Source organism: Gopherus evgoodei, chromosome 7 (assembly GCF_007399415.2).
Source record: "Gopherus evgoodei ecotype Sinaloan lineage chromosome 7, rGopEvg1_v1.p, whole genome shotgun sequence".
NCBI classification, from domain to species: Eukaryota; Metazoa; Chordata; order Testudines; family Testudinidae; genus Gopherus; species Gopherus evgoodei.
This window is the reverse complement of record NC_044328.1, coordinates 5,515,012-5,540,922: the sequence shown is the minus strand read 5'-3', so window position 1 is coordinate 5,540,922 and position 25,911 is coordinate 5,515,012. Positions and strand designations below refer to the sequence as shown.

The 25,911-nt window shown below is 41.9% G+C and overlaps 1 protein-coding gene across 3 annotated transcripts in view; it reads right to left on the bottom strand.

Moving 5' to 3' along the window:
• NEURL1 (neuralized E3 ubiquitin protein ligase 1) overlaps window positions 1-25,911 on the bottom strand; it is a 278,432-nt gene that overhangs the window by 72,970 nt on the left and 179,551 nt on the right. For 2 of the 3 annotated variants that reach the window (XM_030570453.1, XM_030570455.1), the window contains exon 3: window positions 25,521-25,842. The exons of the other annotated variant lie outside the window; for it this stretch is intronic. In XM_030570453.1, coding sequence (XP_030426313.1) covers window positions 25,521-25,842 — 322 coding nt within the window. The remainder of the gene's footprint in view (window positions 1-25,520; window positions 25,843-25,911) is intronic. 3 annotated transcript variants of the gene reach the window in all.

Sequence of the window (25,911 nt, the reverse complement as noted above, 5' to 3'; positions counted from 1 at the left end):
ATGGCAATTATGATTTTCCCAGAAAAAAAGCCAGTACTGTACCATGCAACCCCTCTGAAACAATCAGCACATGGAAGAATCACTCCACCCACCCTACTGAACTTCCCAGAGACCTCAAACCAAACCTGAACTGAACATTTTCTGAGGGTTGAAAAGATAAATTTACAAAACATCTTAGATTAAAATGATTTTTCCTCCATCATTCTCCACAATCAGCCTAGAAGGACCAAAATATGGAGACAAAGCCTACTCTTGTGATATTTCCAGCCCATATTCACAGACCCACGAGGTTAGGCACAAGTTACAGTAGTTCATCCACACCCCAGACAAGCAACCACATTGATAATCCAACCTTCTGAGGTGCAGCAGTCAATTGCCTGAATTCTACCAAGGAAACTTCTAAGCACCTCACAAGAAGATCTTCCAGTTACATGTGCCTGCATAATGAAAGGCAAATCTATAGGCAGAAAGTGAGAGTGATTTGAACCTATCTATTAGACCGTTATTGTGTGTATAAAACTGAAAACTATGTGGCTTCAGTGATCAAAGCTGCTTCTTCAACTGGCATATGAAGAAAGAAATCAGAAAATACAAAGAAAAAAATGCAAGTGCATGGCCAAGCACAGAGAACATTAGCCAGCTCGGCTCCTCCATCCCACAGTGAAACTTGGCTTTATGCTGTTCTGGAATTATTCTTAGTTCAGCACTAATCATTTTACAAACATATTTAAGGTGCAACTAAACTAGTTTTCCCTTAATGTTTTGCAGCAGAGGTGCCCATACTTAGCCCACAAATATATAATGAATTAACTTTCATATCCGTCATCCCTACTCTTCTGGTGCTTTTGAAAAGTTTGTATGTATGCCTCAGAGAAAATGCTTTGATGGTAATATGAGGTTTGTTAAGCAATGGGTAGAATCTCAGCTGGTTCTATTTGGTTAAGCACTCAAAAGTGTGAATGCTTATCTTACCTATACAAGCCCTGAGCTATAAAAACTGGGCTAGATACTCCAGAAATGGAGGCCGCCTCATGAGATTTCTGCTATTCCCCCTTCCCAGCTAATCCAGAAACACTTGGGGGGGGGGAGAGAAATCGATCTAAGTTACGCAACTTCAGCTACATGAATAATGTAGCTGAAGTCAACATACTTAGATCTACTTACTGCGGTGTCTTCACTACGGTGAGTTGACTGCTGCCGCTCCCCCGTTGACTCTGCCTTCATCTTTCACTGAGTTGGAGTAACAGGAATCGACGGGAGAGCGCTCAGGGATCAATTTATTGCGCCTATACTGAACACGATAAATCGATCCCTGCTGGATCGATCGCTGCCGACTGATCCGGCTGGTAGTGAAGACATACCCTCACAGCATTTTGTCTGTTCTGCTGCTGGACCTGGCCAATTCCAAAAAGGGCAATGTGTCAGTGAAAGTGACTGAGTTATTTACGTTAACAGAAATTTTTCATCTCCTTGGACGTTTCAATTCAGGCTTGGTTTGAGAACTGGACAAAGATTGTGGCTGGCTCTTATTTTATCCAAACTAGTTCCTCCCCTACGAATCCTGATGATTCGGTCACTATTCTGTAGACAGCAACTGATTAACTGTTAAAAATTTCAAAACCTCTGGGCACCTAAGTGGAAATGTACTTGAAGTCTGAGCTAGCACTTACGATGCGATTAAGTCATTAGAAATGGGCCCAAACCAAAATACTAGCTCTGAAAACCCTGTAAACTTTGGGGAAGTTTAGATTCAGTTCTGGATCTGAGCTTTGTAGCTTTAGCTGATCACTATAGGTAATAATTTACCTCCAACTACTTATAAGTGAAATGAATGGATGCTCTTTAAAGGCACTGTATATACCTTCTCAGCGTCTGGCCAGACTACCTATTATTCATATTAAACAGCGTCTTTTCTGACAGCAGTGCTTCTTGTTTAACATTATACTGTCTCCCTGTCAGTGTGTCATGTCACGCACTGTGCCATAATACAGGAGGAAATCATGTCCCTGGGCATTGCTTGATGTGCGCCTTAGATATTCTCTACATCCTGGATCGTATAAGGTCTACCCATTCAGGCGGCAAATATCCAAACAAACCGAATGTGACAAATGGCGTGAAGGCAACTCAGATAACTGCATGTTATTTCTGCTGCCTGCACACCAAAAGCCACCAACCACTGTCAGATACAGATATGCAAAATGTCATATTTCCCCATGTAATATGTGCCTCATTAAACTGTCTCACACCCCTTTGCACCAGCAGGCAGATATATAACAGAGAGGTCAAAGAACATTCAGTGTAGTTGGTATTTCATCACAGTGTGCTCTGGACAGTCTGGCATTGCTGGCACTAGAAAATAGGCAATGAGCTTTGGACTGCTGGGAGGACACTGATAAAATGAATGGCTTGGTGGTAGCAATTATACATGGGCCTGCACGGGGGTGATGGGGAGTTGCAGTGTTCCAGGATGGATGGAAGATGGGAAAGCTGCAGCATCAGCATTGCTTGGATGGTGAAGGATGCTCCCCGTTTCAACATCTAGCCAACTCTGAAAATTGGTACATAGAGAGGACAGGTCCCTGCCGGGAAAGCCTGATGACCATGAAGGATGAGAGGATTAGGGGAGAGAAGGTGCCCATATCAATAATAGCATGGCACAGATGCAAGGCTCCCTGACTAAGATTTTGCTGGAAGAGACTCACACTGGATTTCAGCACTGAAGGTAATGCTCGGCAGGAGAGCCTGCTCAAACAAGCAGAATGGACGTGCACGGCACATGGCCGCACATGCTGTAATTCAGAAACACTGAAGCCAGAAACAACAATTGTTTTACATCTGAGCACGTGAATCATTACTGAGGAAGAAAAATAAAATCTGGGTATTTCAGCAACATACCAGGGAAGGATATTAGAGCAGAAATTCTGTTCTGTGCAATTAATATGCATTGAGGGGGCAAGGCTGTGGGGAATAAAATCCTCCTTTTCCCTGCATTGTGGGGCTGCCTGGATCATTCCTGTAAGCAGGCAGGGTATTAAACTGTAAAACCCTCCCTCTGAGCCGCTCAGCAGACAGAGAGTTTTGTTTAAATAAAAAAATAAAAAAACACTATGAAAGAAGAAATCATATTCTGAGCACAACAAAAGTTATTCACACTTCATTGGACACCACTGCATCCGACATCAGCTCTGGGTGCTAATTTTATTTGTACAGAGAATAAATGTTATAATTGACTAAACAAGGCCTCCTCAGAGGCAGCAGACCAGGGCAGTATCAATATAGCAGGCACGGCTGGCTGCAGAGAGATCATGCAGGGGGACACCACAGAAGATATGTTACAGCTCAATGGGCTTGATGGAGGAATGACTGGGTGAATTTCTATGGCCTGTGTTAGTCACAGATTTTAAGGACAGAAAGGACCATTGTGATAGTCCAGTCTGACCTCCTACATATCAGACCATAGAACCTCACAGAGGAATTTCAAATGCAGACTAGATGGCTACAGTGGTCCCCTCTGGTTTAAAAACAAATAGTCTATGAATCCATGAACCTGCATGTGGCGGGCAAGAGGAGGAAATGGACATGACCAATGATAGTGTGGCTTCTCTGCCCTAAACATGTGCTTACTGGCTGCACAGAATGATCCCAGCCCAGTATCTGCAGAAGGTACTCCATACCCTGACCTTGGCCTGGGTGAGGGGAAGAATTCTCTCCCTGTATGGGTTCCAGGAACAAAGCCTATTTACTCAAGCTTTACACATGGGACCAGGACTTGTTCCATGAGACCCATGGCAATAAATAAGAGCAACAGTGCTTTGCATCCAGGGGTCTCAAGGGCCTTTACAAATGTCAATTAATTAATGACCACCCACTTTTGTTTCTATATTCTGGTGACAGGACCTAGAAATAGCCGAATACAGACAATATATCAAAATCCCTAGGAGCTGAACTTTTAGGTTTCTAACGGGAACATTCTCTATTTTGTTACGTGCCTGGATTGTGCCCAATCTTTTGCAAGCAAATTAATGGTATGGTCTTGTTGGATACAAGCAGCAGATTACTGGTGCAACAAACTACCAGTAATGCTTAGCACTCTAAATCTCTGCATCTAATCTCAGCCTTCCCAGGATGGGATATTATGCAATTATATGCCTTAAATAAAGGAACAACCCATGCATAGAGCTCTTGTGTGATTATTTCTGGGGTACAGTATATTACAAATGGCTTTTTTCTGGAGAACTGTGTTCTGGATAGCAGTGAACTGTGTTCTGGATAGCAGTGAACTTTTATCCTTCACTTTGGGGTTGGGTTTTTTGTATGTATATGATGAACTGACATTCCTCATTTGTCACCTCTGTGCTTAGATTGTTTAATTCCGCAACTAAAAATGAGAAATTGAAAAACAGATTGACAGTATTGCAGATGATGTGAACACACTGCCTCTCCAAGCCATTCTGAACTCAACATTATTATACACCAAACAGGCCCTTTGAGTCTGGTAAGTATACAGTGTTGAACCTACTCAACTGGGATACGTTTGTATTTATATGCTGTAGATTTGTGGTGCATATTTTAAACATCTGAAAGTTATTACTCTAGTCAGGTTCTTAACAGAGACTTGCAGTTGTGTAGCCCCCTTGATTCCTGGCTGACAAGGGGGTAAATGGTTGAATTTATTGTTAAACATAGGCTGTTTTAAGTGGATGGCTTTCAACAATCATGGTGAACATGAGAGTACATTGCAAAAAGCCAGATTTCCAAATCATGCAAACTTGTCAGAGGGTCATTGCTGTAAACCTGACAGCATCTGAGCTTTTCTGGAAGGGACCTTGAGAGGTCATCTCATCCAATCCCTTGCACTCATGGCAGGACTAGATATTGTCTTAGACAATCCCTGATAGGTGTTTGTCTCTTAAAAATCTCCAATGATGGAGACTCCACAGCCTTCCTAGGCAATTTATTCTAGTGCTTAACCACCCTGACAGTTCGGAAGTTTTTCCTAATGTCCAACCTAAACCACCCTTGCCGCAATTTATGCCCATTGCTTCATATCCTATACTCAGAAGTTAACGAGAACAATTTTCTCCTTCCTGCTTGTAATAACTTTTTATGTACTTTCAAACTGTTATCATGCCCTCTCTCAGTCTTCTATTCTCCAGACTAAACCTACCCAATTTTTTCAGTCTTCCCTCAGAGGTCATGTTTTCTAGACCTTTATTCATTTTTGTTGCTCTTCTCCGGACTTTGTCCACATCTTTCCTGAAATGTGGTGCCCAGAACTGGATACATTATGCCAGTTGAGGCCTAATCAGTGCAGAGTAGAATGGAAGAATTACTTCTCGTGTCTTACTTACAACTCTCCTGCTAATACATCCCAGAATGATGTTTGCTTTTTTTTTGGCAACAGTGTTACACTATTCACTCATATTTAGCCTGTGGTCCACTATGACTCCCAGATCCCTTTCCACAGTACTCTTTCCTAGGCAGTCATTCCCCATTTCATATGTGTGCTACTGATTGTTCTTTCCTAAGTAGAGTACTTTGCATTTGTCCTTATTGAATTTCATCCTATTTACTTCAGACCATTTCTCCAGTTTGTCCAGACCATTTTGAATTTTAACCCTATCCTCCAAAGCACTTGCACCCCTTCCAGCTTGGTATTGTCCACAAACTTTATAAGTGTACTCTCTATGCCATTATCTAAGGGCTAGTCTACACTGGTAATGTTAAACATGGATTGTATAGTTGTGGCACAGCGCTTCTCTCCCAATGCTCTAAAACACCCACCTCCACGAGGAGCATAGCTCCCAGCGCGGTCTACACTGGCGCTATACAGCGCTGTAACTTGCTGCGCTCAGGGGGTATTTTTTTTCACATCCCTGAGTGAGAAAGTTGCAGCACTATAATGTGACAGTGTAGACAAACCCTTAAATCATTGATGAAGATATTGAAAAGAACCAGACCCAGAACTGATCCCTGCAGTACCCCATCCGATATGCCCTTCCAACATCAAGTTTCACATTTCTGATTTAAAAAATGACACCTGTGCCATTCATTGAAAGATGCTACCATAAAAAAAAACTCTGTATCTCTAGCACTTCCATCTAACTGCAATCATTTATATTAACAAATTTATAAGAAAAAAAAATGTAGCAATTTTTATCTACTCACTGAACTCAGCGGTGAACCTTAATCAGTTTTTTAAAGTGCTTTTGAATTGCAAGTGATTTATGTGTACCTAAATTGAATTAGGTTATGGATATTGTTATTTTAGATCTGTTTTTAATGAAGAGTTTGCTGATTTGTTCTGAATTATAAATACTTTTAAAGATGATTATATTGTAACATATCAAATCAGAGCATTACATTTGTTTCATCTGCAAAGGATTTGTTTTCCATCATTTTAATACATTATGGATGTCTTACTGCTTGATTACATTCAGCCCATGCTTACACTTTCCACTGCAGACAAATCTGACAGATTCTGGGACCAGAGAGAGGTCTTTTTGCTCCCACAATATTTTACTTCTCAACCTGCCAAAGATCAAATGTGACACGTATTGAGTCCAAATTCTGCAGTCCTTATTCAGGCAAAAGTCCCAGTAGGTATAAAGCTGACTGGATCTCTCCCATGCGCAGGAGGAAGGGGAAGGAAGACAGACTTTACCTAGTTTCCAGTGAGAAGGGTTTTTCTTCCCTGCACCACATGATAGGCTCACAGTTAATATCCTCAATCTTCAGAGATCTCATTTCCCATGTGTATAAACTCCTATATCAAAAGTGAGAGAACCTCAAATCTGGTTGGGGCACAGAACTCAAACTGGGGCTAGAATCAATGACTGTTTCACATAAATGAAGGATTGGGGAAGTGGGATTGTTGATGGGTGAACCACATAAAGTCTGGAGGTTTAATTCAGATAAACCCCCAGATGTCTGTATGTTTACCCAAGGATGATTCAAACTATCCTAATCTCTAATGTCCATCAAGTTCTGTTAGAAATTTCATCAGAACTGGTTTCTCTTACTGGATTTTTAGTCACTCCTGCTGCCAGCTGGGCAGGAGATACCACCAGAAGAACTTTTGGCATTAACGACAGTCACATATGTAACACTGTATACCGAAACAGTACTTTATAAAACAGACTGTTGCCTGCCTCCTGGAACTCACAATCTGAGTCAAATCAGACAAAGACAAGACACTACACCTCAGCTGATAACTTCCCCCTACTCACGGTAATAGCAGAGCAGTTCACAATCATTAGTAGATTTTATCTTCAGAACATCCTGGAGTGTTTGAACATGAGTGTCCCCATTTGACAGGTGGGGGGTAGATTAAGTGACTTGCCCCTGGTACAGAGGGAGTCTGACTAAGATAGGAACTGAACCAATGTCTTGAGTTCCAGTTCAGTGCCTGGTCCACTACTCTATTTGGCTATAGGTGCGTGGTGCTCCATTATCTCTATCTACTTCATAAGGGATACGGCGGGATAGGATAGAAAATAATTATTAAAATTTATATTATTAGTACAGACATTTTCAGATCAGTGGGTTCGGACAGGGTCCCAAATGACAAACGTGCAGAGATCTGTATGACACTTTCTATTCAGCTTCTCAATGGTAAATGCTGGTGGGGCAGGATCTTCATATGCGAAGGCATGGGATAAGCACGCGCTCACACGTCTCATGCAAAACATGCTGTAGCGCTATGGCATAATTATCAATATTATAATATGTGCTTCTGAAAACATTATTTAATATTGTCGACTTTTATTGACTGATAATTATTCTTGGTGGAATTCCAGTGCAATTTTTAAATTATACTATTATTTCTCTCTTTCTTTCCTGGAAACTCGCCATGCACTGGCAACCAATGGCTCGTGGACCGGCACCGGCCCATGGGCCACCACTGAGTAGCACTGCCCTAGATTACGGCAACTTCCTTCCCTTTGGGCTGTGCCCAATCCTTCTATTTGGTGCAGGCTTACAGGAACTATGTGCTCAGGCTGTTCCCCAGTCATGAGCTCAGACAGCCTGCAAGTTGCTTTATTTTTCTGTGCCTCGGTTTCCCCATCAGTAAAATGGGGATAAATATACTAACCTCCTTTGTAAGATACTTTACTATCTACTGATAGAAAGTGCTATATAAGAACTAGGATTCATAACTGTATTCTTGCAGCAGCAACAAACGCCTCTCCACTGATCTGTGAAAAAGGAGGTGTGGGGGAACAGGCTGAAAAACCCATTTTCTCTAAAAGCTAGGTTGCCACAAGGGAGTGCCCTGTGTCTGGTGTGTACTGCTGTATGGTTTCATTAGAAATATTCTCTTCACTTCTTTGCTCTGTTTTTCATTTTGAAACTTCAACAACTTTTTTCGTGGAATTTATTATAATGGGCAGTAAGGGTAATGGTCTCCCTTCTGCAGGAAAATGCCAAACTATTTATCCTAAATTTACGCTGAAGCAAATTATGGGGCATGAAACTGGGACCAATCCTGCCAGCCTTGTATATGCAAATCTCTCAAAGTCAACAGGACTATTAGATGCACCACGAATGGAATAGGACTGTTGCAGGCTCTCTCCCATTGAGCAACCAATGTGATCACTGGCTTCAGGGCATGATATTTTAGCCTCTATATTTATTTAAGATAGTTTGTACAAGAAGCATCCCATATGCAACATATTTTCCTATGCGTTTTCCAGTCTAGTTTTAGATAAATCAAGAGATGGGCGAATGACATGAGAGATGAAACTCTAGGGAGATCTGCTTATTTGAAAGCATCATGCCAGAAAGCCTTACAATGAGCAGAGACAGCATATTTTGCCAGACATGATCAATATGATGCAACAGGTTTGGAAATCCATTAATATTACGTTCTCAAATCTCAACATTAAATCTGATTAAAACCATTACGTTCCTTTCCCATCTGCAACCCAAGATTGCTTAATATCCACAGAATTAACTCCTGCCAGCTCTTGCTTTTGGATTCATCTCAGTGCTACGTTGCTGGCTGGGACTCAGCTGCAGATTCATGGGGGACTGGATTTTTATATATTTTAAAGATATTCCTGTGCAAAACCCCCATTTTCATCTGAACCACTGGCTGTTAAAAAATACAGCCATCTCAAACAAAAATCACAGCAACCTGTATTGCTTGACTCTTTTCCTCATCAGAGATTCAGAGAAGGGATATTAAATCTGTGGGCAACACTGCAATCCAGCTTCCTGAGAAAACAACCACTCAGGGAAGTCTGACTCATGCTTATTTGTAATCAAGGACTCTGACTGAGATTACCCTCCGCCCCCCAGGGAATCAAATCAGATTTTCATGGATGTGTCAAGCTGAATTCATTCTCATCATAAAACGGGAAAAGATTTAACATCTCAACATCAGAGCAGCATTTTTAGAATGGCAGCAGGACACGGAGGCTGCATGAAGGGAGCAAACATGATTATGGGGCTGGAAAGACTGACAACAGTCAAGGAAGATTAAAAAACTAAATATACCATAAAAATAACAGCATGGTTAAATAGCTGCCAATGGGGATGAGCTGTGGAGACATCAACAATTAGGGGCTTTTGGAACCTGAAGTGGTGGGGGAGAGAATTAGGGATTGTGGAACAAATACTAGATGGAAGTCTGTATGCTAAAATGACCAATGAAATATGCAGTGTTGCAGCCAAGACAAGGTGGATGAGGTGATATCTGTTATTGGCCCAATTTCTGTTGGTGAGAGAGAGAAGATTTTGAGCTCATACAATACTGACATTTAAATTATCATGTTTAGAAACAGAGTTCAGATTTAGCAGCCCACTGAAACTTGGAGACAGTCTGGAAAGTTAATCGTGATTCACTAAAGGTGTGAATTTAATCATAGAATCATAGGGACCTTGAGAGGTCATCTAGTCCAGTCCCCTGAACTCATGGCAGGACTACGTATTATTTAGACCATCCGTGACAGGTGTTTGTCCAACCTGCTCTTAAAAATCTGCAACGATGGGAATTCCACAACCTCCCAAAACAAATTAGGTCACTGCATTAATCCCATGTGGGAACACTTATTCAGAACCAAAGGGATCTTGATTTGGTTTATCACTTGGTGTAACTGAATTAATTTTTAAATTAAACCAAATGAAGACCACTTTGACTCTGAATAAGAATGTCCACACAGCATTTAACTAAACCACTTTAAATTTACTATTTTAGTTAATTCCAATTAATTTACTTTGAGTGTTCTTGTGTGGACAACTCCTCAGGAAGACAGCACTGCACTGCTTTGCACTCAGTTCATGTTTTCAAGGTTTGTTCTGCAGCCAAGAGCACTAGAAAGAGATTTTTTTAAATGAAAACTTGGGATCTAGAGTACAAACAATTCTGCAACAACCAGTATATTTTCAGCAAATTCCATAATCACAGAGTTGTGGAGTACATGGGGGCCCCCCCCAATACAACTGTTAAATCTGCCCTTTCCTTACATTAAGTCTTCTAATCCTGTTTATGTTCCTGATCTAAAATGCTCCGTTTGATATTATTCAGCCTTAGCATTAGCAATAAACCTCTAGAAGAAATTAGCTGCATGATAAAAGGAACCTTTGAATGATGCATGTTTAAGACAAACAAGTGTTATTTCATTTACGACAGACACCAACTTTACTTTCAGTTTAGAAAGCATATTGGACTCAAACATTTCCTGCTGTCAGTTTTCTCCTGTGTTTCTGTGATCTCTTGGCTAGTCATGGAGTCAGGATGATGTACCTGACTTGCTAAAATAGCCTGCTTATGCACAGGAGTTATGTCAAATATCTGAGGGTACCAATTCAACAGGTCTTACCTCTTGAGTGGACTGCTTCTGAGTGCAAATGGAACAGTCCTGCTGCTCCAGGGAGAAGGGATATGCGTCCAAAACTAGGCAGGGACCATCTCAAATTACAAACCTAATCTGAACTCAGCAAACTATCTGGGCAATAAATACATTGTTCAATGGATTGTCCATACTGTTCAATGGATTGTTTTATCTCCTCGCTCCTGGTTCCTCCTTCACTCCTCAGGGACTGAGGGCTGGTCTACTTTACAAAGTTAGGTCAGCTTAACTACAGCTCTCAGGGCTGTGAAAAATGTCATGCTCCGCACCGTGTAATTAAGACCACCTAACCCCCAGTCTAGACCACGGTTAGATTGATGGAAGATTTATTCCACTAACCTAGTTACCACCTCTTGGAGAGGTTGATTTATCATAGTGACGGAAATAACATTTCTATTGCTGTAGTAAGTACCTATACTCCAGCAGTCCAGCTTCAGTGTGCCTCTGTAGTGTTTTTAGTGTAGACGTACCCTGAGTCACCGCCATTGTTTTCTCTGTTTCTGTCAGCAGGTCTTGGACACCGAAACTTATAGCTCCCACCTGCTCTTCTGTATTTGTGGCTTCCTTCTCAAGCCTTCCCCATCAAACAATCTCACCATCTGTTGCCAGGAGAAAATGTACACTAGTGGAAGGACAACTTCTTCTCCTCACAAGGCTCCTCCAGCTCCACTCTAGGGCTCCCCCACGTCTAGCCAACATGCTGAAAGACACAACCCTCTAAGCATCTGCAATGAGTTCCAGTCTCCCTCCATATCGATTTTCCACTCAGTTTCCTCCTCCTCTCCTTCAAGCATTTGCACAGCTTTAGACCTGCCTATCTGTGCCTTCTAATAGCCCACTACTAGCTTGTTCATGCTGTATACTGCTAATTCTGCTGGTCTTGGGGCTTCCTTGGTCCCATCCCACAAAAAATTCTTCACAATTTCTCATGCCAGCCCAAGTCTGGAACATCCTCCTTGATACTCTGCTCTGTACAACCTCACCCTCCTCCAAATTTACTTCTAAAGAGCCATTGTTTTTAAAGCCAGAAAGGACAATTATGCTTATCTAATCTGACCCTCTGCATAACACAGGTCATTGAATCTGTCCCAGTGATTCTGCATTGAGCTCAATAGCCAATAGCTGAACTAGACATTGATTTGACAAGGTACTTAAGCACGTATCCCTCTTTAAGCATGCAAGTCAATGGGACTATCCAAGCAAATACCTAACGTTAGCATACGGGTAGTCCCATAATTTTACAGGCATAAAGACAGGTATATGCTAAAGCACTGAAATCAGGCCCTACAGGATACCTTTTAGAAAGACATAGCATTTTTCAAGTGATGGAGAATTTACTATATCCCCGGGTAATCTGTTCCAGTTGCCAATTACCCTCACTTGAAAACATGCATCTTTCTTCCAGTTTGAATATTTCTGACTTCATCTTCCAGCCACTGGATTTTGTTATGGACTTGTCTGCTAAATTAAAGAGTTCGTTAGTTTCTTCTCCTTGTGTAGGTTACTTAAATTGTAAGTTCTTTGGGGCAGGGACTGTGTGTGTTCTGTATTTGTACAATGCCTAGCATAACTGGGCTCTGATCTGTAATGGAGTTCCCATACTCACTACCATAATACAAATAATAAATAATATAACAACACTACAACTACTTATGGATTGATCAAGTCACCTCCTAACCTTCTCTTTAATAAGCTAAATGGATTGAGTTGATGAGTGTCTCCCTGTAATGCATGTTTTCCGGGACTTGACTCATTCTTGTAGCTCCTCCATGACCACTTTCCAATTCTTCAGCATTCTTTCTCATTGCTTCCTACCACCGCACTGAACTCTGCCCCCATATTAGGGTCATTTCCTTCTGTCAGAGTTGTGCTAGTACTGAGTCAAGATCTAGCGCTCATATAATGTCAATAACAACAAGAAGATTTCTCATAAGGAAGGTAACATCAAGGCCAGCCACATGCACAGACATATACTCAAGTTAATGGAGATATTTGGTTAGATGCAGCCAGAACAGAACAGGTGTGGAATCAGGAACAGAAAGGGACAGGGATTTTTTACTTGCAAACATGTTTTCACTGCAAACATTCTGGGTTAACAAAACCAGTTCATCTGACATATGTGAACAGACCTTGCAGGATGCCTGCCTGCCTGCCTGCCTGCCGCTGCAGCTGCAGCAAATGGGTGACAGAAAAAGTGTGTGAAATGAGAAGGAAAATATAACTCCATCAGATAGGGGTCGAGACCTAATTAGCTCTGGAAATGCATTTATCATACCATCCTCCTCCAGGTTCCGATAAGCACTGTATCCCACAAGGTGCTGGGTGCTCTTAGCTTCCCCAGACTGCCAAGAAGTTGAAAGTGCACAGTTGTAAAATGAACCTGAAGGATTCAGGCAAGGCCCTGTATTACAAGTACTACAGTCTGTGTTGACATAATGCAGACATGGGGGAAGGATTATTTTATTCCAAAGACTATTCTCCTATTAAAGGAAAGTAGGACATTTAATAATTTATTTTTTGAAGATACTTAACTGTTTTTAAAGGGAAGGGACCATTAGGTGCATAATATGAGGTCTTCACCTTCTTCTGAAACTTCAGGTGCTGGCCATTGTCAAGAGGTAGGATATTGGATTTCATGGGCCAACAATCTGTTCTGATCTGTCAAATCCTATATTCTTAGTTACAGGCTCAAAATTTACTAGCTTTTTATTTTCCCTCCTCTTTTCTTAAACAAACCGGGATAAGAATAGAAATGCCTTATTTTTAAATGTATCTGAGACCCAAATAAAAACCAGAATTATGATGGTATATGAGAAGCAGAAATTGAAAATGACTATAAGCAAAAATTAAACAAACTAGTCTAGGTTCACTGCTCAAGATTGGGTGAAATGCAAAATAAATAAAATACAATACAAAATGAAGAGCATGAAGATAAAATGTAAACCTGATATTCTTCTTGTTTTAATAATCTGGAGATGTTATTAGTAACAAAACCATCTCCGAAGAAATGTGTTTTAAACTGAGAGTTATGTTAACAACGTCCTTTTAATAATTTCCATAACAATGCGTAGCAGCACTTACAAAGTACATGTTGATACTCAGCATATTATTTTTATTGTATGTCACAAAATAAATGGGGAAAATGTGAGCTTGGCAGAAGAGCACATTAGGAACAATATGGAAGAGTGTAGAGCCTGAATCTCCCAATCACCACTGGGAGCTGGAGGCTCTCAGAACCTCACAGGAGGAGCTCAGCACCCACCAGCATCAGTTGGGATGTACTCTAGGTTAAACAAACAGTTGATCTGAAAAGACCTTGGAGAACAATGATTGTTGGTGCTGATAGGTGTTAGAGAAGGTGGGAAATGAGCAGGAAAAACATCAACTTTTTTGGAGCAGAACCCATAGGCCTAGATCTGGGATTGGTCCTGCTTTCAGCAAGGGGTTGGACTAGATGACCTCCTGAGGTCCCTTCCAACCTAGATATTCTATATTCTATTATATTCTGATCTCATTGAGATCAGCGTAAATCAGGAATTAGTGGGGTTATATTGGCATGAAACTAGTGCAATCAACAATAGGATCATCAGGCCCCAGGCCAGACCAATGGTTCTTCTAGCCCAGTATCTGTCTTCTGACAGTGGACAATGCCAGGTGCCCCAGAGGGAATGAACAGAACAGAGCAATTACCAAGAGATCCATCCCCCCCATCATCCAGCCCCAGCTTCTGGCAGACAGGTTTAGAGACACCCAGAGCATGGCGTTGCACCCCGGATCATCTTGGCTAATAGCCATTGATGAACTTACCTTCCATGAAGTCATTTAATTCTTTCTAGAAACTCATTTATACTTTTGGTCTTCACAACATCCCCTGGCAATATGTTCCACAGGTCAACTGTGCATTCGTGTGAAGAAAGACTTCCTTATGTTTGTTGTAAACCTGCTGCCTATTAATTTCATCGGGCCAGCCCATATTCTTGTGTTATGTGAAGGGGTAAAAAAATCTCTTCTCTATTCACTTTCTCCAAACCATTCATGATTTTATAGACCTCTATGATATCCCCCCCTTAGTCATGTCTTTTCTAAGCTTAACATTCAATCTTTTAAAATCTTTCCCCATATGGTAGCTGTTCCATACCCCTACATTTCTGTTGTTCTTCTCTGTACCTTTTCCAATTCTAATATATCTTTGAGATGGGGTGACCACAATACAATGGGGAACTATAAAAAACTGGCAGAATATCATGACTCAAAGTAATCAGTGAATTGGAGATGGATGGGGAAAAAAAGAGAATCTTGATGATGCCATCTGAAAGTTTCTAATATACCTGGAGGCAGGACTTGAAATTTTATGTCCGTAAAAGCTAGGTCTTGCTTTCAAAGTCAATGGCAAAATTCCTATTGAATTAAATGGGGGCACAATTAGGTCCAAAGACAGGAGACATCAAACTAAGGCCTGGTCTACACACCAGGCTGCACCTGTTCAGTTTTTCAACTAACTTAAGTCAAGTCCAGGCAATTTCTATCGAGGCAAGTCCTAAGTCTCACAATAGTATTTATAGAGAAACCCAGAATAGAATGAGCTGTATTTCTCACAAATCACAAAGGAGCCACTTATGAGTGATGGACAGAGTGAATATTTTGGGTTGTAAAATCCAAACTGATTCATTCATTTAGAGTAAGCAAAGAAAAAAGTAATTCTAGCCTATGCTTTGGTTTAAGGCCTCGTCACAGCACAGTTTGAAATACTAGGTTTGCCATCCTCATTATAATACTGTAGTAGGATTCAAGCACTATTTTCCCTGAGTGATGCAGACAAGAAATTTTTTTTCTTCTGAAAAACATGCCATAACCTGGCAACTACTGTATTGTTAGCATGGTTTCAACACAGCTGGATAGGACTTCAATATCTCAGAAAGCAGCACAACATACTAAGTGCAGAGCCCAGGCAGGATGCCACCACGTTCCTCTCACTTTATAGAGACTGAAAATGTTTGTTTTTAACTCAATCCTGTTTCCACTGAAGTCAAGGGGAGTTTTGCCATGGACATTAGTATGTGCAGGTCCTTAACGAAATGTTTTTGGTCTTCAGCTGACAGAGAGCAGTGCAAGCTGCACTTTCATCCCCTTGTGACCAGTTGTGGCCCTGCATGCATTGCACACTCCTGGGAAGTGGCTTCTCTTCTCACTCACAAGGTTAACATACCATTGACACATGGGAAGGAAACGCGCCTTGGCGGTTCCTTGAATCACAACTGGCTCAGCGTGTTTCAATAGCCTTTTTAGGCTAGGCCAAAAGGAAGTCAGTGGGAGTTGCAGGTGCTCAGAATCAAGCCAAACAGCAGCTTTGACTGAATACAAACTCAGGGTCAGATTCTGCTCTCATTTGTACCACTGTAAATCCAAAGTGATTCCACTGAAGTCAGAAAGTCATCCTGAATTTACATTGGTATATTTGAAAGCAGACCCAGGCCTCGGAACCATTGGTCAAATGACAATGGATTAGCTTGTAAAGTTTGGAGCAACAAAATGGATGCAGTTTGAGAGAGCGCCTCATTTTTCAATGTTATGGCTGGTGTAATAGAAAAAGCCAACATTCACGTTTTCAGTAGGTATAAAGAATTTTACAGTACAAATACACAGAGGTGATAAACACATTTACTTTGTACTAATATAAAAAGTATACTCAGTAGCTGTGATACCAATTAGGTGCTGAAATGACGACATACCGTCTAAGGTCAGCAGACATATACTGTATAAAGTGCCTGTTTAGTTTTTTTGGAACCTGCCTTGTTTAGCTGTCACCTGTCATACAGGCTTAGGGAACCAGAACCTCCACAACTGGGGCAGCTGGAATTGAAGGATTAAAACAATATATATTTATGCCTGCCCCCGTATTTCTCTCACTCCGTAGCCAAAACTCATCTCACTTTTAATTGTATATATTGTGGTAATTTTTCTTTGGGATCTTTTGGTTTGTTTTTGGCAAGCTTCATTTTGAACTGAACAGGAGTAAATTCTTGGCTTTGGACAAGTTACAATCATAGAAGTGTAGGGCTGGAAGGGACCTCAAGAGGTCATCCAGTCAATGCCCCTGAGCTGAAGCAGGATTAAGTACATTTAGGACAGTGGTCCCCAAACTTTTTACCTCACACCCCCCTTACCCCTGCCCATGCCCCCCCGAGACAGGACCGAGAGCAGGGCCATGGTTCCAGGATAGGAGAATGCAGACAGGGACAAGAGGGCCGAATCTGGAGCCATCGCTGGGGGGCATGGGTGGGGCCCAGGGCCCACAGCCAGGTCACCCGGCACAGGGCTCCTGGATGAATCCCTGGGCACGGAGCCCCAGGAGTGGAGCCTGCAGCCATGGCCGTAAGCGGAGCCCCGGGCACAAGGCCGGCAACCTCCATAAGAGGCAGAAGCTATGTCGGCAGGAGAGCTTCTCCCACCAGCATAGCACACTGTGGTCACCACTTTAAGTCGATGTATCTTATTTCACCCAGGGGGGTGTCATTTTCACACCACTGAGTGACATAAGTTACATAGACTTAAGTGGTAGTGTAAACCAGCCCTTAGATCAGTGGTCCCCAACCTTTTTCGTCTGGCAGGCGCCAGATGAAGGACTGTGGCGGCAGTTGATCACCCGCCAAAATGCCACCAAAATTTGGCGGCGCCACCTCTGGATGATGTCTCTTGTATGACGCGGGCACATTTAGATGTCCCCATGGGTGCCATGGCACCCATGGGCACTGTGTTGGGGACCCCTGCCTTAGATCATCCCTGACAGGCATGTGTCTAATATGCTCTTAAAAACTTCCAAGGATGGAGATTCCACAAGGTGGGTTTAATTATCCTAATATCTAACTTAAATCTCCCTTGCTGGAGAGGTTAAACTTCTTTGCTAAATAGTGCGTGGCCTATTAAGGTAGATAGCAAACATTAATTCCTATACAGGAATATTCACTTTCAACCCTTTTATACAGACTTCCACATTGTATGTGGAATTACAATAGGAATCGTAGTCCAAAAGGAAATAGACTAAATTGTACATTACATAATTCTCAGTTAGGAAGATGTATATTTCTCCTTAACAGTGGTAGAAATCTTATCCTAATATCCAGCATCACTCTTGTGGTTCAATTCAAAACACCAAGTTCTCGGCTAAAGAAAGTAACTCTTGGTAATCTCTCTTTAGTAGCCAGTATTTGCTAGATACATGTCCCCTTCCAGCATCATATTCCAGCTCTTGTTTTCTAAGGTCTTATCTACACCAGAAATGTGTTCTTCTTTAACTACACCAATATAGTTAAAGCAGTATAACCGCCCCAAATGGACACAGTTATTCCAGTATAAAAATGTGCATACTAGTATAATATTTCCTTGTACTTTGAGACAAAGTTAAAAATCTTATTTGAAAAAGACAACATTATTTCTCATGTAAGACACAACTCCTCAGATTTTCTGAGCTGAGTTTTAAAACGTTGAATTTATTTTTCCATCAGTTACGCTGCTTGGTTAATTTCTGCATTTCTCTCAATTCCGACAGGTAAAACAGACCAGTCAGTTTCACTTTTATCCATAGTCAGCTTCTCTTCCAGGTTCCCAGATATCACCACCATGCAATATTTGTGATGAACGCATTACAGGGGAATGCTCATTTACTAAAAACTCTGTCTACAATTCATTATGTGCCAGATCCTGTCACACTTACTCACATTTAACACCACCTTAGCTTACCCCAGCAGTAGTTCCATTGAAAGCAATGGGAATATTTGCTAAGTGAAAAGGGCAGAATATGGCCCTAAATAAAGACAATCTCTGTAATCTCTACACCACTCAGTCATTCAGCACCTTACCCTACATCCATTAAAGTCAGTAGTGTTGGTCCATTGGAGACCTCAGTGTATTCTGCATCTGAAATGTTCTAAGGTATCCAACTGAATGGCAAACCTTAGAATCTCTCAATAGTAGAGCTCCAATGTGAGCAGTACACACAGAAGACATGCAGGATCAGGCACTTGGATTGTCAACTCGTTGGAGCAGAGACATCGTTCTTTAAGTATTGCACAGTGCTAGGCTGACAAGTCATCATCCTGCTCTCATCTTTTTTCTAGCCACATACCACTCAGAGAATATCTTCTGGTCAAACACTCGGTGCAGCTCTGTATTTCCACTAGCATGGACTCCTTAGATCTCTCCTGGCTCCAACTCTCAAAAGCCCACCAGCCTGTCTCTTCCCCCTTAAGCACTTCCTTCTTGCGCCTTTTCTACTTTCTGGGCTAATGGGTTAATCAGCCTCGTAGCTCTCTCCCACCCATCCCCAATCTATCAATTTGGCAAGTGATCAGAGTGCTGGTACAGTGGCTGATGCCCAGCACTCTGTCACACAGCCACAAAGATGGTCCTCAGTAAAAATGGCTGCATTCAAAACTAATGGAAACAAACTCCAGGCATTCACAGAGCCAGTAAAAAGCAGCAGCACAAGCGGGCTCTGGCCTGTTTGAAGCAACAGCCTCCAGGGGTCATATATCATATGCAGACAGAGAGAGAGCAGATAAGTTTTAGGATACTGAAGGCACTGGCCCTCAGGTGAAACTTTGGACACCCATCACAGACAAATGAACATCCCTCCAGAGGCCTTCATGCAGAGTGGGTTTGATTAAAACAGGAACAGATGAGTTTTTTATTAAACTGGGGTCACATTTTAAACCATGTTAGAGAACTTCCTGGAGCTGTCATAGAGACAACTGCATACAGACAATAAAACTTTATGAGCAATTTAAATTCTCCATCTCCTTAGCAGATGCAGAACAATACTGACAATTGATTGTTTGCAGGTGGTGTATATTTTCCTTTCATTAGCTAGGACTCCAGTTAAACACATATTATTCTTTTATATGAGATTGCCACAATCTTCAGGGAAGTTAAATTATTCCTGGCTCTTTTTTTAACATAATACACTATAAAAATATACTGCATCTATATTTGATTAGCCAAAAAGCTCGTTTACTGTGAGCCAACATAGGAAGAGCAACGATTTGCCTATGTTAGGATATTAACAGAAACGGATTCCTGGGGGTGCTGAAGAAAGAAAATGTGTTTTACACACACTCACACCGCCTATATATGTTAGTGATACCCATGTGATAAAATTGCAGACCCATGTAATAAATTTCATTTATCATGCAACTTTAACTATGTCACCTGCATTCCATCCATTAATCCATCTCACTCAGGATTTATTCTAACATCCCAAATCCTGGAGCAATTTGCTACAACTGGAATTAATTTGTTTAAAAGTTAGCCTGCAATTGAAAAAAAAATTTTTTCTTCTTCTCTTACAAAATAACTAATTCCCCTCCATAAATTTACACCAGCCTGATGCCCACAATGGGCAACTTTCCATCACAGACCAGTTCAAAACCTTGTGAACATACAGAAGTAGAAAGTGCAAAATAGGATTGTAAGCAGGTTCCTCCTCCAGCCCCAGGCATTTTGGCTGGTAAACCCTTCTGGTAATTAAACACCACACATGCACTATCAGCCACCTTCACAAGCATCTTCATTAATTTTATTTCTTGCTTCCACTCACACAATGTAGCAGCAGATAGACAGGGCCTTCTCCCTGCTCCCTGGCTCAGCCTTTTATACTGCTTACATTCTTCTCCTAGCCAGCTGGTGAGCTAATTACCTCATTAACTCATCAAATTCCCTACAGGTGCAGCTGATCCCCACTAACTCTTCAAATCCAATCAGACTGCCTCACTCCTGCCTACTCTAACTATACCGAGTGCCCTGTGTTATTGAAGTGACCAGGGTGCTAATGCCCCTCTGTTTATAGCTGCTAACAAAACCTTGTTACAAGGATCGTTTCTCCTTTCTAGTGCTGTGATTCCCAAATAATGGGACACACAGCACTTGCTGCTAGCTATAGAAAATGCATAGAAGAATACATATACAATCACACTTTTATATAAGTGCATATGTCAGTACACATATCTAAATAGAGTAATATAAAGAAAATGGGTTTGAAGCAGTTAGGATTGCTACAGACATAACATACCTGACTCAAACGCACAAGACCAAGGAAACGAAAAGTTAAGTGACCTTTCCTCTTTCATCCACAGACACACACTTTACCATGACCCTAGCTACCATATACTGCAGCCTTAATGCTGTCTGCCTCAGGACTCTCTGTACCACACACCTTTACCAAACTACCATCTCTTAGCAGGGTTAGTTGTAGATGTTTGTCGTGGTGTGATGTGCTTGGAGAGGACATTCTGGTAGAGGGAATGATGGGAGGCTGGCAGCCCTAGAGGGACACAGTCGGTTGTAATGCCTGCTCTACAAACCTGTTGTGTGAGCTCCGGCAAGTCATTTCACCTCTCTGTGCTTCCGTTAACCTGCCACCTCTCAGCTGTCTTGTCTATTTAGATGTGTGACCCTTTCGAGCAGGGACTGTCTCACTGCGTATGTCTACAGGTCCTAACATGCTGGAGACCCAATTTTGGCTGGGCCACTACTGTAATATAAATAAATAACAACATTACACAACATTACTATGGGTCATCTTAATTATCACTTCAAAAAAGAAATTTTCTCCTGCTGATGTTAGTTCATCTCAATTGATTAGGCTCTTCCTGTTGGTATGTGTACTTCCACCTTTTCATGTTCTCTGTATGTATAAATATCTCCTCTCTGTGTGTTCCATTCTATGCATCCGAAGAAGTGAGCTGTAGCTCACGAAAGCTCATGCTGAAATAAATTTGTTAGTCTCTAAGGTGCCACAAGTACTTCTGTTCTTTTTGCCGATAAAGACTAACACGGCTGCTACTCTGAAACAACATTACATTGTAACTCTCTGGGAGTGGAAGCAAATGTGTTTTCCACTGCAAAGCTGGGACCTTGCACTGATGCAGGACTGATTTGTTCCTAACCAGAGCATTGGGCAAGTGCAATTTTGCAGGTTAAATTCCATCCTGGGGGGTGGGGGGAAGCAATATTTATCTGGCAAATTGATGATAAATAAAAAGGCATCTGACTGAAAATGAAAGTCAGTCAGTCATTCAGATATGGTGGTGGTGGCACGGTGTGAAAACAGACCAGTGCTGCTCAGATGTTAAAAGCTAGTCTTGGCAAAGTTAGATTATCCCTGGGAAAGGTGCTCTCAAGCACATCCTGGTTTGGCTGGGCTGGAAACACTGTTGGTCAAATCCTTTCCTCTGTACAGGGAATTCTGCCATGCCTGGGGTGGAATGGAATCCTCTTTCTCAGGCCACCTAGCGACAGAACAGCAGTTATTGCACTCCCAGGGCTATGCTTCTGGTCGTTTACCTGCATCATCTGTAATTCTATTGCAGTTCTAGAACAGTCAGCTGTTATTTAGCAGCAACTTAGCTTTATGCTCATGTGCAAAACCAAAATGTATTACAATAAAACAGAAAACGAAATCCAAAATTATGAAATGTTAAAATAAATATAAAGAAGGATTAAAAAGAATATAAATGATTAAATATATATCACCACTGCACCACTGGCTTTTCCTTATATTACTGGCTGGCCACGCAAATAGGGCAACTGCTCAGCTCACAGATACGTTGTCAGTTCCTAACAAATATTCTGTTTTTTGAGAGGTCGTAGAAAAAGGCATCTGGGATGAAAATATGTAGAGCCATATTGACCTTAACTGGCAATATAAATTTCAACATAACAAATAATGGGGTAGGTCTTCCACCTGCCCTGAGGCACACTGACAAAGGCATTCCACAGAAAATATTATTTTTGGAAAAAAGTAATTGATTTGGGATCAGGAAGGAATTTCCTCCAGGTCAGATTGGCAGATACCCTGAGGGGTTTTCACCTTCCTCTGAAGCATGAGGCATGGGTCACTTGCAGGTTTAAACTAGTGTAAATGGTGAACTCTCTGTAACTTGAAGTCTTTAAACCATGGTTTGAGGACTTCAGTAATTCAGCCAGAGGTTAGGGGTCTGTTACAGGAGTGGGTGGGTGAGACTCTGTTGCCTGCAATGTGCAGGAGGTCAGACTAGATGATCATGATGGTCCCTTCTGACCTTAAAGTCTACAAGTATCTTACAGGCCAATTTCTTCCCTTTAATGTACATACCTGGCTTCCACTAACTCCAGTGGGACCTCTGTGAGACACTGGCAGCGGGATTTGCCCTTCTATTTGTGGCTAGGTCATATTAAAGATAGACCTGAGTCTCAAAATCAAAAGCTCCATATCTCAGTTCCCTTGAACTTTGGAGAAGTTTGGCCTGTAGTATGTGTTTAGATGCCTGTATTAAAATAAGCATGTAAGATCTGCAGTGGGTATATAGAGACGGTAGTTGTAAGACTTTAGGTGCTGCATGCGTTCTTGTGCTGCACAGTGGGGAATCAAGACTCAGACGCTTCAGCACAGTTGTTGGGATTAAAGCCCGCTGAAGTCTGCTGCAGCGTGCTATAAATATGTTTGAGCACTGAGCCAACTGTATAAACTCGGAAGCAGCCTGTTTCATTTGAAGGGTTTGTGTCAGCAAAAGCCTGAATTAGAATCTTGGAGGCACATGCACAGCAAAGCTGGCCCCACCGGGGATGGATCACTGGTTGGCAAAGACAAGGCCCATCTTCAGTTGAATGTTGCTGCCACTTAGCTTTCAGTACTGAGGGCATTTAAAAGCAAAAAGAGACAGTGAAAAGGCTAAGGCAGAATACAGGGGAAACACAGAATGCGAGATCATCATTCTGGGTATTTTGAAAACAGATATCTAGCTTGGAGTGAGGGATGTGGCTGACCTTAGCAAGCATCCACTCCGGGATGGCATCTTGGGGGACAAAATCTTAAGTGAATAGCTTGTGAGATTTTGGAGTCACTTCTAAACTATCTTGTATCAGAACCCTCAGCCCCAAGACTAAAGCTGACAACTTTATGCACCTCCAGATCCAATCACCGCTTTCTTGGCCCAACTTCAGTTCATATGACTCAGGTACACAAGCAGATTCACAAATGATAAATCCTTCTACTCTTGAGGCAAAGTGAAGTGCTGCCTAGAGATGCCTTAGTGCATCCTGCTTGTGCAGTCTGAGGGTTTGGGGGGGGTTTATTTGTAAGGAGATGGTGCACATAGTTTGATCCTAGAGCTATGAGTTTCTTTAGGTTTGTCTACATGGTGGGATAATGCGGGTGTAGACAATTCAAGTCCACTTGGGAACTTTTAGTGCACACCAACAGGGTCTACTACACAGACCAATCAAGGTGTAATACATTAGTGCTCTTTAGCAATCCCCATAAAGCGCACTACCCCATTGTGTAAACAAGCCCTTTGCATCTTGAATTCAGTATTAGCTTCCATACTATAGTACATCACTACAGCCAGTATTGCCACCCTGATTTAGTAACAACAAGTAATGCAGGAAGCAGGCAGAGCTGTCAGAAACAGGGCTAACTAAACACTGTGAGGGTGTCTTCACTAGCAGCAAGGGCATGTTCTTATCACATATTAGCGAACACAAGGTAACTAACACAAGGTAAAATCCCGGTGGAGGCAGTTTGTAGTTTTCCACAAGTTAGCAGGGCAAACCCTAGGCTTCTTCATAGGCTTCTCAACCTGCTAACTTGTGTTAAAACTACAAACGCCCTGTCTTCGTTCGAATTTTACCTCATGTTAGTTACCACTGGTTAGTTAACACAGATAAAGAACGCAATGCTTTTCCTAATGAAAACAAAGCCTAAGCGGCCAGTGTTATATGCTGAGGCGCTAGCGTCTGTTTCTCTGCTATGCCCTTTGGCCTTCATTGCTGAGTCTTTGGTTCCTCACTAATCTAGCTCCCTCTGGAAACAAAACCCTTGGAGGTATTTCCATTCTGTTCAGAAAAGACCCTCAAAGCTGGGATGTCCAGAGCTCTTGGGTCTGCAAACTTGGAACCTGATCACCTCCTGTGAGGGGGCCAAACTTCCACAATTCCCACCAGATTCATTCAGAGATGAGGTTGCTCGGCACCTCTCATACCACACCCCCAACCATGTTTCCAATCTTTTGGGTCCAGAGGATGGATCCAGTTCCTTTGAGCTAATATTTTGAAAACGATGTTTTCCACTACATAACAGCTGCTTATCCCAGAATAGGTGGCTGGAGCATAAGCTATAAGTCTCCCACTTAACCCACCCAGAGAATCATGGTAATGCCATCAGAGAAGGAATTACAAAGTAGCAGTAAAATGCATTTTCCCATCCCACAACTGGGAAAGCAAATAAGATAGAGGATGTTTTATAAGGTACATTCCACACTGCAGCACGTGCACCGATGTAGTTTCATTCGTGCAAGTTCTCTTGGCAGAAATTCCTTTATTTACTGACAGTTGCTAGTGATTTATTGTTTCCCACCCTCCCACTCCTATAATAAATGTTTGCTTAGCTTTAAACACACTAATTATTATGGGTTTAGATTGTAAGATGTACCCTGATGGAACTTAACAACCTTTTACTTTCTCAGCAGCAGACTTGGTACAGTGAGTGGGATTATTTTTTTAATCTACTGGACAGACAGTACCTGGCTAATTTATCATTGGGATTTGTCCAGCCTCATTTTTTAGCTGTAGAACATAGGTACATAGACTCTAAGCACTCAAGTCAAGAAATAGCACTTTCAGAAAGGCACCTACCTAATAGCTGCACCCCACGGGTGAGTCCATACACGTCAATCAAAGCCCACAGGGGTTCCGTGATCCTCACCCCACTGAAGAACAACATCGCAGCAGAGTCATTGACCCGATAAAACACCCGGCCCTTTTTGTCCACCCAGAATGCTATGATGTTTCCTTCATTTGCAAACTCTTCTGGCAGGGCCTTGGCCCAGAATCCACTCTGGGAAACCAAATCCGGGCAAGCGTACTTTGGCAATGTGTCAGGATTAATCCGGGAGGGATCCTTGGAAGTAAATCCGAGTCGGAGAGCCCCACTCCAGCAACACTGCTTCTTTGTTATCTGCAAAGATAACAGCAATAAGAACATTTTGTATTCCAACAGCACTTTACAGGCTACATGCTCCATGCT